This window comes from Papilio polytes, unplaced genomic scaffold (assembly GCF_000836215.1).
Source record: "Papilio polytes unplaced genomic scaffold, Ppol_1.0 DF823688.1, whole genome shotgun sequence".
Taxonomy (NCBI): domain Eukaryota; kingdom Metazoa; phylum Arthropoda; class Insecta; order Lepidoptera; family Papilionidae; genus Papilio; species Papilio polytes.
Window position 1 is genome coordinate 442,207 of NW_013525516.1, and position 14,895 is coordinate 457,101.

At 32.7% G+C, this 14,895-nt stretch overlaps 1 protein-coding gene across 1 annotated transcript in view; it reads left to right on the top strand.

Annotated features, from left to right (window-relative positions):
• Positions 1 to 14,895, top strand: part of LOC106104348 — a 43,854-nt gene that overhangs the window by 13,456 nt on the left and 15,503 nt on the right. Inside the window, exons 5-7 of the mRNA XM_013284380.1 lie at positions 671 to 889; positions 5,906 to 6,049; positions 12,787 to 13,048. Of these exons, the coding sequence (XP_013139834.1) occupies positions 671 to 889; positions 5,906 to 6,049; positions 12,787 to 13,048 (625 nt within the window). The remainder of the gene's footprint in view (positions 1 to 670; positions 890 to 5,905; positions 6,050 to 12,786; positions 13,049 to 14,895) is intronic.

A 14,895-nucleotide genomic window follows, 5' to 3' on the forward strand; every position in this document is an offset into this window, starting at 1 on the left:
AAAAAAAAAAAAAAAAAAAAAAAAAAAAAAATAAATATACCGACGAATTGAATACCTCCTTCTTTTGGGAAGTCGGTCAAAAACAAATCCAGCGACAAATGTATTCAAAATTTTATTAAATGTGAAAGTATTATCTCAAAACGTTTTTATCTTGTCCGAGCTAATAGTCAGGTTAATAACAAAAGAAAAACGAAAGAACTTGAGATATAGTTTTCTGATGCCGAAGTACTTTTGGAAACAATAATGAATAGATCCCTAAGGCACGGAACTTTGTTGTAAAAAATGTTCTAATATTTTTCTGGTAGAATATAAATATCTTGTAAAGTTTTAATAATAATGCTTATCAAAGAAGAAAATTATACTTTTAACTGGTATACATCACTAATAGGATAGTAGCGCACTAAACATCACAACTGACTTCGTCCGCGTGGAATAAAAAAAAACAGTAAAAACATAGCTTTATTATGGTCTAAGAATTATTGAAATCTGCCCTGTAGTTTTTGAGTTATTTCAATACATACTACAATTTAAAAATAAAATCTTTCCTCTTTAAAATATTAGAATAGATTCGTCTTTTATGTAGAAAAAGAAGAAAGAAATTAAGAATCAGTGCCATAACAAATCTTAACAGGTCAAATAGGAGGCATCAAGAGTTACCCAAGTATGCAAGATACTTATTGTACTCGTATTGTATGTCAACAGAAACGTGCTCGTCGATTCAAGAATCAGATCCTGTGCGACCTACACTTCGCGGACGTCGCGCTCATGGAGTGCAGCGACTTTATGCAACAACTGCGCAGCTTCAAACCACAATCGCTGGGCTGCGCCGTCGCCAGGCGCAAGTCCTCCACCACGCTCATATTTCCGCTGCCGCCTCAAGCTTGCTCAGGTACAATAGTGATAGTATCCGCTAACGCAACACCACGAATCTCCCACTTGTTGTAATACCACGACCACACAGAATACGGACAAGAAGTGGGAGTAATTCCATGCTGCGACTAATTAGTGTGTGTACTGTTGGGTAATAATAGTCATCTTTATTTTTTTTATAGTATTGAAAGCAAAACATGTTAATCATACTAATATTATAAATGCGAAAGATTAGATGGACGAGTGGATGTTTATTACAGTTTGTAGCGTACACGGCTGTACGGATTTCATTGAAATTTACTATACATGTAGAGGATAGTCTGGAACAACACATAGGCTACTCACTTTTGGTTTTTTAATTCCACGCGGATAGAGACGAGGGCGAAAGCTCGTATAGATATTGCTCGTATTGATAGTGGTTGAATCTTACTTAAAAATTTTAACCTAAACATGCATCATTTATAGACAACCACAAAATTCATAAAAAGAAAAAAAAAATGTGCCAACTACAATTACCTTATACCTTTTCACTTCTAAAGACTCCAAGCATTTCTTTTTAACATTTTATAATCATTATAAAAACATCATTAGCAAGCTTTATAAAAGAATATTGAAATCTTTTCCGAGAGCATTAAATCCTCTGCGTAAAATACTAATAAATCCCAGATAATTCCGTTAAAATCTCCTCAGTCGAAGCGTTCTCCTAATTTTCCGGTTAATTAATATGATTAAACACATCAAGAAATCGCTGGCCTTGTAACTTTTACTGAATTCAAAGATTCTAATAACGATTATTAAGTTTTTGGTTTCACCGCCAAAGACTTTGCCTTAAGCGATGACTTTCGTATAACAGTTCTAAGAATGATTTAGATGAACACGTTACAATGAAAATATCTACATTTTTAAAGTGTTCTTTGTTAATACGAATTAGACACCTCAAGTGGTAAATAAAACATCGATAGTTGTTTCGCGCCCTTCTCTAGATATCTACCATATTTATAAACAGTTTATATTCCTTTAGATCTAGCTAACTTTCAATATAACTAGGTCAGGTTTATCTATATTCGTATTCATTGTATCACAGCCGGTTGTCCCCCAACTAGCGGGCAGTCAATAAACGTCAACCCGAAATGGAGGAAACGTGTATCCGATACGTCACGGTACACCTTGTATTATATTGCTGTGTTAGGGAAGTCAGGTAAATTATCGATAAGAGAATTTGTAAAGTAGAGTTTTATAGGGATACATATATGAGGCTAAAAACGCCTTGTACAAAAGTGAACTCGCCAGATAAAATTTGCAAATATGTGGTTAAAAACCTACAATCTCAGCTTGAAGATTTACTTGGACGTTACCTTTAGACGTACTCTGGACTTCGTATTTTTTAAAGGAATTAATATACCTTCTTATTTCTTCTTCATATTTGTTAAATATTTGTTTCCAATCCCTAATCGCTTAGTCCCTGTAATGGTTACTTAGCTTTTTTTCCAATCGATTTGACAATGACGTACCCCTGTGATGGCATCCGTAAAATGAAATGCAAGGAAACTCAATTTCCCCGTTGTTTCCTGAGCGGAAAGCGAGCCACAGAAGGTACGAAACTTTTCCTAAACACCCGCGTCACCCCACTCCCCCGCGAATCTCCCCGCAACCCCTCACAACCTCACAAACCCTTATAAAATATTTAAGCCTTATTATTCTTGTGAGCAATCCCCTGTCAATTTTGTTTTGTCAACGTTGTTATTCACTTAGGACTCGTATGAATACTGTTACAAGGCCGTGACTCCTTACTTTTATTGTTTAATATTTAATTTCTTATATCTCACATTTTTTTCCTTTTGAACAAATTTGAAAGGATGAGACAAGGATCACAGTATAAAAGTGAACTTCGTTGTTTTTGATAAAAGGACGTCAAGTCAAAAGACATTAGAAAAATGCAGGTGACATACACCAAAATACTAAGAGATATACGAGTGTTATATTGAATAAAGAATTCATTACTGACGCTGCCTGCTTAGAGTTTCGTAATTTGAAAACTTAATCCACAAAAACTCCTATCTTCCATTATTTACACGTAAAAATTATTACTCCGTAATCGTATAACAAAGGATACGCATCATACGTTACGTTAGAAAGTTATGAGACGCGACAACCTCAAATTGCGTTTGTTCCCCTGAACGGTTAATGTATATGAAAACTCCAAGCAACTCCCTAACGTTACCGACCGAGGTACTTTATGACCACCTGCTTGCATACGATAGACTCACCGTTCTCTATGTTTAATTCACTCTGAAGTTCAGACTTCTACATTTATTGAAACTTAAATCCGACAAAACGTGGCTAATATTTTGAACACCTACGCTGGTTTATTAAAAGCATATATCTATGCGTGTTTGAATTTAAAAAAAAAAACTAATATTTGGTCTTGACTCATACTTTACGATTAATTGAAAAAACAAAAACGTCATTCCATTATTCTGAATAGAATGTATAAAAACCGAAACAAAAATGTAAATCTACAAACGGATATTCCACATCAAAAACAGTCAACACTTTGTTAGTATCGTGTCGTATCAATACTGTATTCAAAAAATCAGATATTTTATTTCAATGTAAAACCGAGCGAGCTGGTAGAACGGCGATATCAAATTAAAATCCACAAAAGCTTCGAAAGCTTTGCATTCGCCGGGAGCCAAAACACACAGGGAAATATTAATTAAGCCTTCACGTGAAATGATAAAGCACGCAGCTTATAAAAAAAAACTGAAAACGCGGGCGAATTCCGTTTCACGTGGATATTTGATTCGAAGTTTAGTTATGAAAGAAACAAACGGATTTTATCTCCCATCACCTTTTCTTTGTTAAAATCTTGTTAGTATATATTATCATTGATTCAATGCATTATCTACCAATGTTTTTATATTAAAATTATATTTTTATAATTAAAGTAATATTTATTAAGTTAGAAATATTTTTATTATGAGTTATTAAGACACATGCATTACTACCTGAAGTTCTAGGTTTAATTTTGGCAGCATTAAATGATTTTCTTCGAAGTATTTCGGTTCTCGACGGCAGATATTCAACCCTACGTTCTCCCTAGCATAGAGCTTGCATCTTAAGACATAAAATATAATAGACATTACGATAGGGTTACAAACTACGTAAAAAGTATTTTTACCCGATATGATTTACAAAATCTTTTACACAAGTAATATCCTATCGCAGGAATATAAATGAAAACCCTATTACACGAAGCGGAAATTAATATTGCCTTTGTGCGTTTTAATAATAGCACCGTTGTGTGGGTCAGTGACGATTTATTATTAAAAATAAATGACATTTACAATAGCCAAAGGGACACACTGTATAAAAAAAATAGATATTCGTCGTCACAAATACATCACGCTTTATATTCAAAGACATACTCATATGATACGTTAATTCGCTTACACAATTTTTGCAAAGTTTTAATTTGAGTTAAATAAGTTAAAGATAAGAACTAAGTTTTTTTTTAAGTAACAATTGTCACTTCAATGTTATCAACATATTTATAAATAATATTAAAGGGAAAGTAAAATCAACATATCTTTTCAATTGGCTGTAATTTTTTAATTCAATTTAATCATTAAGATCTATTCTAACTTGGAAGAAAGAAGAATCAATAAGAAGAAAGAAGAGAGAAGATAGAGATGTTCGGTTCACTCTAAGTATGAACGCCAAGCATATTGAACAAAGTTTGGTGTTCTACCTTACAGTGGATCGCGCTTCTCGAATCATCAACAAAGAAGATATTAAGAAGACACATTTAAAACTGTTACTTTACGTTTACTTAATTATTTATTTAAATATGGTATATCAGTTAAAAATTATACGATAGTTAAACATTTTAAAAATAGTTTATTTTTTTTTATTTTGGTAAATAGCAATAATACACTAGCACCTATAAGAAACATGTCGAGCAACATCATCCAACATCAGTTCACTGCTGGTCATAGGCCTTCCACAAAGTCTTCATACAAAGAAGGTTTTGGGTAAGGCCTATGTCTTGCACAGTCAGCCAGCGACTTCCTGCAGTTCCTATGAAGTCATCATTCATCTGGAAGAAATGAAATAAAATATCAATCAATCTATATAAAAATAATACAAATTCGTTAACAAAACTCACAAGGAAAAACCATTGACCCTTATGATAGACTAGCTGCTCCCGTGCGGCTTCATCCGCATGAAATTATGATTTTTTTTGATTATTTACATTTGTCAAATTATCAATAGAAAATGTCAAAATGACATGACATGACAAACCTTGACAATCTTGCTTAGATTGGCAGAAACTTATGGTCTCTTTCCCACATTAAGGTTTTTTATCCAAAACATTTACCCCCTGAATTTAATGGCGTGAATATATAGCCTAAAGCGTGACGTAAGTGTAGGGCTTTTTATTAAAAAAAATTATTATTTAAAAATGTGTTGTAACTGTTGATATCTTAGGCAACAAAGAAGTGTGTCTTTACGCTTTATTATAATAGTATAGAAAAAAAATGCAAATCGAAATGCACTCATCATAGTTTAGTCATAAATCTACAATTTACGCACCCTACATAAATAAATACGCGCGAAAAAATACCTTGAGTCTGTAGGGTAGGAACATATTTAATATTAAAATATCAGAGTTTATAAAATGATGTTTCACTTCGTAGCGTTTTACTAACATGAATTATTCAGTAAAAGTTTTCGTGTCATGTAGAAATGCATCTGTAAACGTACGTGGCACTTTCAACTCCACTGGTGAATGTCCGCGAATACCACTCAATATTTTATATCGAATATACGTAGCCAGTATACGCTAGTGCTAAAATACCTTATATGTGTTTGCTATAAATAGATTTTAACACTTGGAAATATATTAACAGTTGTTTTAAGATAGATTTAAGTGATAAATGCAGATACAGTGTCAAGAATAGCGCAGAGAGTACTTCTATCTTTTTTACGAATAAAAAAAATAACATAGTCCTAAAACCATGGTATCTTTCAGATGAATTCTGCGAGGAGTATCCGCACAGCCTGATCCCGACGCCGGGCTACTGGATTGAGTGTTCGCGGCAGAAGATTGCCACAGACACTATCTGGGACGAGTCGGAGTCGGAACACGATAGCCCGGATCAGAACAACGAAACTGGTGAGTGGTGTCAACCAAAATATACCGAACATTGAGTACTTAATTGCCATCACAGATAGAGATCCAACCAAGATAAATATTAAATGATTTAATGTTTTTTGAGACATTGTTAGAACTAATTATTTAACTGCTATCACGCATGCACGCATTTTTTATAATATATCTATTTCGCACGGACGAAGTCGCGAGCAATAACTTAACACATTGTTTCGCCACCTTCTTGTATAGTAGTTTAACACCGCATAGGATATGCAAACATTGATTTTATATACATTTTTGTTGTTGTTTAAATATTTTATATGAAAATTGTAATGATAAAATAATATCCATTTTAATAGGTCTGTGGAACAAAAGTTTCGTAAGCCTATTAAATTGAAAACGTCTCTGATCGACTACGACAAAGAGACAGTTATCGTATTGTTTAAATGGGCCCAAATTGTTTTTGCCTACAAACGCACTTTGAAACTCGACAAAATTTTTTACAGAAATTTATTACTAACTCAAAATTTGTTAAGCAATCACTCCAGGGGTTTTAAACATTTTATTTTTTCTTTCATATGATACACCGATGATTGCGTCACAATTTCTGGTATCGTAAAATAAATTGTTCACTAAAAGTCAATTCTATTCAATTCTACGAGAAAAAGGAATTAGTAAGTTTATTTCTTATTCTAATAACGTAGGTTTGGGACTCGATCGGGAAATTCTTTAACAGAATATCTTGTTATCCGAATCAGTTTGATCAGAGAGAAGTTTAATGGACTGTGCGAACACTCTCTCCAACTACAAATATTATGTTCATCGGACTTTGCTGATTCCGATCACGTATTTAATCTATACCAAATACTGACGTAGTTAAAAATTTTCACGTCCCTAGAGTACTGATTATTGATTTTGTGACTATAAAATGCCTTAGCAAATATGACTAACAAATATATTGTCTATCAAAGTTATAATTATTGAAATTCTAAGATAGTTATTGTATTCTAACAATAAGAAGTTATTGTAGAATAATTAATTTACAGAGAAAATAACTTTGCACAGTATTTTCAAGGTTAGGATCAATTTATCGATCGTCATTTCATTTTTTAAAATCGACATTTTAAAGATTTATTTTGCCGTAGTGAATGTAAACTAACAAATTGTTTTGGTTCATTACTATAACTGTTTCTCTTGAAAGAACAATTCCCGGACTAAACATTTATTATTTAGATAAACTTAGACTAGCTATGTGTTATTGCGACGCTCGAGACATTTTTCTACGCCATACCTTTACGCATTATTCATGCAAAAGGTAGAACACGACTCTTGACCTTAAATTCATCTCATTTCGCATGTACATTTTCCAGTTGTGTGTAAACGATGCCGACAAGGGTCATTACGGAATGTACAATGCTTTAAGTTTTATTATTATACTAGCTGTTCACGTGTGGTTTCATCCGCATGAAATTATAAATGTATTATTTGCATTTGTCAAATTATCAATTGCAAATGTCAAAATGACATGACATGTCAAACCATGGCAACCTTGCCTCCTTGATGCTGGTAACAACCTATGGTCTCTTTCCCACGTTAGGGTTTTTATCCAAAATATTTACCCCTAAGTTGAACAGCGTGAAAATATATAGCCTAAAGCATGACGTAAGTGTAGGGTTTTTTATTAAAAAAAAAGGGTTATTCGAAAATATGCTGTGATTGCTGATATCTTAGGCAACAAAGAAGTGTGTGTTTACGCTTTATTATAATAGTATAGAAGTATACATATTTGTAAATCCTTATCCAAAACATACCTAAATACCCTAGTAAAGTTTAACTCATACTCGGAACCATTAGTGTTTAATTAAGCGGCCTCTTAATGTAGATTCAGATATTAATCGGCGCCCCCTAGTGTCAATTACTTTTAGTAAGGAGACCATTCAGATCACCTCCAATAAGCCTGCGTATGTATTTTCTTAAAACCGGTAATGCATCTGTAGTACTTCTTATATTGCGGATGTCCATAGGCGTCGTAGATCTCATTAGTGTTCTCCCTTCTCTTATAAAAAATAAATATGTTTCAAAAAAATGTTGCCATATCATTGACATGAATCTTTCAATAGCAGATATATGCGATACGTTATCACGTTTATTCATAGAGATGCCAGCTCGTACAATAATAGGTCACTAATTGCGAACGCTCATCACGTTGTCAATTACAATAATTGTACCGCTCGGTGCCAGCGTCTATACTGTAATCACATTTCCTCTAAGCACTCGATGATAAAAATCTAAATTATTAACTTCAATTATTAATAAGGGAGACAGTTTTATTAGTTAAAGAGATGGCAGAAAATATAATGTGACCACAGTATTCTATTTTCCACACTTGTACATCATACTTTAGCCCTCATTCGTTCCTGCGTTTTTTTTACGCCGCGCTGAAATTCAACGTTGACCTATCGTAAGCGACGAAGGTTTTTAAGTCACTGTTATTCCGTTCGCCTAGCGCTCAAAGTGCAATAATTCGGACGATAAAAAACGTCACGGTTTGAACAAACTGCATTGTGAACAGATACTGGGAAATGCATTTGTTTTATTAGAATGCTTTTTAGACGCGCGTTAGAAAAGTGACCATGCGATTTCGGACCTAGAATAAATGCTATGTAGATTCATTAGAGCATCTAATCCATTATTGTAGTAAATGTAATTACATGATTTATTTTTTTATCATATATCATAATAATAAATAATATAGTGAAAAATGTTTTTCACTTAAAATATTTCTAACCCTAACATTTTAAAAGGTGTTTTTGTCGTAGGTATGTTTGAGCGCTCCAAAGTGTAAACTGCCGTAGGCTGAAAGCATAAATTTTGCTAATTTAGACTTGTACAGTCGAGATAAAGTTCTTAAACGTTTTGCTTTTACAGAATTCTAACGTTTGTGAGATATTTGCTAGCAGAGCCATTTCTTATTTAAAAAATAGCGCTAAGACTTTTAAGCGGATTTTTATCTTTAAAGTATTTTATTAAACTAGATAACCTTTTTTCATCCTCGTCTTTCTCCATATCTTACACCCGTAGGATCCGCGCAAGAGGTTTTTGTCCTCCACATTACTCTATCATATACGTCATCTCAGTCATCACTCCCTTTTTGATCATATCACCTTATACGCAATCCAGGTCTTTCTAGGTCTACCTCTACCGATGTACCCTTCTACACTCAAAAGTAACTTATAACTTTTTTGTGTATTAAAAAGTCATGCATAGAGTAAATGAAGCAAGTAAATCTCAAGCATCTCATGGCAAAGTACGGTATTGTTCTAGTTGCCATTTTATTTTGTCTTTATAAAAGTTGAATTGAATTTAAAAGAAAGACTCAACATTTTCACTTAACTTAGGTGTATACTCGTAAAATATATAGGGACTGTCTGGAGAATAACACAAAATTATCAAAAAAGAAAATGTAATTGTAAAATGCACCTTTACTATCAAAAACAAACATAAAAATAGTTTACGACAGTATAATAAAGTTTCTTATTTCAATTACTAGATCCAGGTGCTTCACCTCTAAGCAAAGCTCGCACTACAAAAAAATTTAAAGTGAACGATATTAAAAATCTGCTTTCAAACTCAATTTAGTGCAGCAAAGTCGTTTTAATAACTCATTCCGAGTGGTGGCCAGCGTCTCCCAGTCACTATAGATCCAACTAGATAGAATTAAGTTACTTTCCTTTGTAAAAACATTTCCTTTTCATTCCGTTTACTTTGTAAATGTAATAGATGTTTTACAAATTAATTTATCAGTTAAATAATTTGTTACTAAAATTTAATCTTAATGAGTTACTACAATACTATTTTCAATTTAAGCGCCAACAGCCTAATGGTTTGGGTTACAGACTACCGATCTTGCGGTCGAGGGTTCGAATCCCGCCATTCGACTATTGTTGTGAACCATATGCACAAGCCTAGACCTTAATTGGAATGGTTAAAGGAAATATTAGTAAATTAACAAATATCTAATAATATTTTAATAACAAAAAGAAATTACAAAAAAATTAACTTGAACTAAATTTAAAAAAAAATGTCATAATAAGCATGGTATGCTTGTAGTAAATATTGATTAGGATAGGTTTATTTTACATCTATGGCTTTTCAAACTATTCGAAGTAAAATACACTGAGCTCGTGCAAGATTTCAAGGCAATCTTGTGATTTGCCGCGGCGCCCGACAACGCGTCGCCTCATCGCAAACGACTCCGACCACTTAAAATATTTATATTTCCTTACAGCTATGCAATTCCTTAGCGATAATACACACTTGTATTACTTGTATTACTTCTTTAGATTTTTAAAATTATTATCTAGTGTCTAGTGGCCTCAATATTAAACGCCAATAAACGTTAACAATGATAAAATTCCCAGACTTGTTACTAAAAAGTCATTGCCATACTATTTTTATAATAAAATTCCAGACAGTATTGAATTATTATGAGCGATACGTATCAGGTGAACGATCTTTTCGTCTCTCGGATAATTCATTTTCATATTACAAATTGCCAGTAAAATTTTATTAAAAATAGAACATAAATCTTCATTTTCCCGTTGAAATGAGGTAAATGGGCGAGGTTAAAGAAAAATATATTTTACTCTATATTTAGCGCGCGCTATTTCTGGAATCGTAGGATCTTTGTTGTTTTTCTGTCTGGTTCGTTGGCGGGAACATGTTGGTTTTGTATTTTATTAGTTTAATATGCGTGGGAACAGTTTGAAGTTAATTACAAAATTTTAATTGGAATATGGTATAACACAGTTAGTATGCAAGCAACCGCAAATTTTAAATTATCTCTAGTAACTCAAAAATACATAGTAACTAAATGAAACGAATATTCTAGAAGATAATCTAAGTTGCCAGAAAATATAACCTTTAAAGCAACGTCTGGAGAACATTTCAAAGTAAGGCAACAGTTGCATCCTCTTTGGTCGCATCTCACTAACACGTTTCAAAGCCAATAGAAATCCTTTTGGATAGACGTTGCTTGTTAAGCCATATTGTATTTCAAAGCCGGAGCTTTGAGTTATTGAATGGATAGTGACAAATATTATGGTCGAGACTGGCCACAACTACGAATTTACATATCATAATGCTGTCTGGCTACAACACAAAAAGGGGACTTTAAAATCTATAACATACAAGGACGCAAACGTTATGTTTTTTTCTTAAATTTCGCGTTAACTACAAAATTAAAAATTATATTACTTATTGTGATTTGCTGACCATTTCATATCAGTAAAGATGAAGAATCAAATGTCCTGAAAATAATATATCTATCTTATGAGTACGTTCATGAATTTAAAATGAACGTGAGTGCTTATTATTAAAAAAGTGAAATGGACATTTTTTTTTGTCAAAATAAATTATAAGGAAATAAACATGAATATTTTCGCGAAACAACGATGACATTTTAATAACTTCTTCCGACTCCTAACTGACGACGACTAGAGTGCAGACACTTGTAAATACGAACTGACTGTTTTCCTTTTGTAAAATAACACTTCTTCATTTATTCATTGTTCCCGTTTCACTCAAATAGCTCGCGTATTTTCGTATCTGTTAACAGACAATGAAAAATAAATTTGCATTACAATTGTGTACATTTTCATATCTTCAATATGATTTCCCTTTTTGACTTTTCAAAGTTGCTATTCGTATTAAAAATGTTATATGTAGATTTTTTCAACACATTAATGCTCGTTAATTTTATCGTAAAGACAAATCTTTCGACAAAATTTTATTAACCAAATTATTTTTCGTAATATTAGCAAAGTGGGCACTGTTTATCAGTACAAAACAAAGGTTATGTAAGGGCGGCTTTATAACGTCGGACGGACCGACTGATAACCTGCTTCTCACAAAACACGGTTGAGTTGAAATTCAACCCTTATACAAAATTAGATATGTAAAGCCAGATTTCACAACAATTTTAATAATGTTTTCTAAGGAACAAGCATTGTTGAGTATCTTCGTAAAGGCATAGCTATTCTTTTCTTCGATTTGTATTAAATTCTAGGAATAAGGCAATACTTTAGTTTTATTTGTATTTGTACATTTTTTTTGTACATTTTGTAATAATAATATTACTATCTAAAATAGGATTTTATTATCTGTGCATATACTGATATATAGTGAATAGTATATTGCAAATAGTTGTGTAACTATTGACAGAGCTAAGCTGTGTCACATTACAAAGCGTCAAAGGGGAACTACGCTTTCAATACTATCGGAGAACCACAAGGCTCTCGAGATCACGCGAAGCATACAAGATTTCAGAGAAATAGATTTCTACAGAGAATTATAATTTACCTATGTCCAACAACATTTTGTAGTTTAAATTGAAAAAGTTAATCCACGTTCCAAGAATGTATCTGAATTTTTTAAATGCGCTTTTGTTTTTATATTCGGAACGAACTTTTTTTGCAACGCGACTCCAACATGCTGAACTAAATGAACTCCCTTTTTGCTATTCTCGCGACCATATCTAATTTATAAATTGAAATTAAAATTTCAAACATGTCCGCATAAAATGTTTGCGATATGAAACAGTTTATTACGAATTGTTCTAGAATTTAACTACTCAAAATTTACTCTATAAAATTCCCATAAAACGAGTACAAACATGATTGAACTGATAGAAACTTCCAGAATGATGAATGGTTCTTAAATACATATTTATTGTTTAATATAAAAAATATTTGTTCTAGAACGTCGTAGAACATCAGGATCGCTGGACGAAGCTGCAGAAGATAGCAGCGACAATGGCGGCAGCACGCCTAAGAAGAAAACCGCGATTGAAGAACAATGGGAGAGATCTGGCGGATTCGAACTCACGTCGGTAGAACAGGAGACATACGAAAAGTACTTCTATGGCACAGAACATTGGAACTATTTCACCAATGATGAAGATCTCGGACCAGTTATATTGTCTATCAAGCAAGAAACATTGAACTCTCGTGATCAATTCAGGTATATGTCATAGGGCAGCAAGTTTTAAACCTTAATAATGACTACATTTAAGTTTAATATAAATTGAACTAAATTACTAGATTTCTCAATCATTTTCTCGTACTAAGACTTTATATCTAAACATACATTAAGGAACATCCTTAGTGAATAGATTAATAGGTAAGTCATCAAATTACACTCAAACTTCTCTGTAAGTGACCAGTTCGTAGTTTATGTTGTCACATGATATTTTAGATTACCAATTATCTGTATATTCTAAATAACTTGATTAACATTTAATTGACATTGAATATCTATAGAAGGACTTAGTATTCATAATTAAAGTGTCATTTAGACTATTGTACTCGATCGAATAATATAAACCAATTGGAGAATGGAATTTAATCAAACGATTGTTAAATTAGTATTTCACTGATATTCGACATCGATCCTTACGATATTGAGAACAAAATATTTCAGATGACAACTAAACTGTTAAATAATACCTTATTAAGTTACTACGTTATCTATACTCTATACTTTATGCTAATATCATTAAGAGGAGAGATTTGTATTTTTATATATATTTAAATAACTCCGAAAGTACTGTACCACTGAGTAATATAGGTTACTTTTATTTTTTTTAATATCACGCGGACGTAGTTATGAGCAACAGCTAGTATTAATATTCATATATAAAGTAACATTTGGGTCATCAACATTTAGTAGTTTCAATCAACTCCTTTATTTACCACTATGAAAATTACCGTGGAAAATGACGATACCGGTCGTCGCACACGTCGCAAAAGAGAATTCAATTAGCATAATGTGGTGACCAGCTGTAAACTTTGCCGTCACTCAACGCCGTCCTCCTTCTGTCACTCCGAATTGCGGTCTTCATTTCCTTCACAAGATTTATTTGTTTGATAACGTTCGAATTTTGTTTTCATGGCGGTGAGTGTTGATGTTTTTTTGTTTATTTGGTCTATGTTATAACTTTGTTCGTAGAAATCTATCTTACTTATTTTATATTATAAAAATTTAGACGAATGGATCGAGTCTGATGGCTTAAACTGCTGAAGGGATTTAGATGAAATTTGCCATAGACGTAGAGGATAGTCTGATTTCAGACGGAATCGAAATCTAGCTAGTCTTTAATATTTACTATTCGGTTCTCTAAATAAAATGTATTTGGATTAAAACATTTTACTATGTACATACAATTACAGAAAACATTTAGCTTCCTGTATTAGCTTTGATTCATGTACGCTTCGCGAGTTTACCAAGTCCATTTCGGTCCATTGGGAGTTGGCGTTTAAATCAACAAGGAACGCTCTCTAGTTATTAACAACTCTGCAAATTCCTAATGCCGTTGCCGTACTGCCTTTGGGGAAATATTTGTGTGTAGAAAATTATTATTACAGTAAATACCTTTGAGTACCGAAATTTTAACCCTTGTTTATGATTAAGTACTTTCTGAACATAACATCTTTTTAATATGTAAAAAGTTACTTAAAAGTTTGTAAAAACGCCACGTAACTAATCAGTTCCATTGAGTCGCGAAAAATAATTTTAAAAGGCCCCTACGTGTTTTATTTTAATGTGCCTCATAAATCCCGACACTTCGGGCCTACAAGAGCGGCACATTTGGGAATATGAATAAATAATGTCGATATTACGGACGCAAAGCTGACGAAGACGTGACAAGAGATATGTATAGATGCAGTGTTTCAATTCTGGTTTAAGTGAACTTTCGTGTATAGTCAAATTCAATTAAAACAAGTCATTATAATTACCTTAACAGTTTTGTATCATCAATTGGGCTAATAATATAAATGTGAAATGAATGAATGGATGTTTGTTAGAGT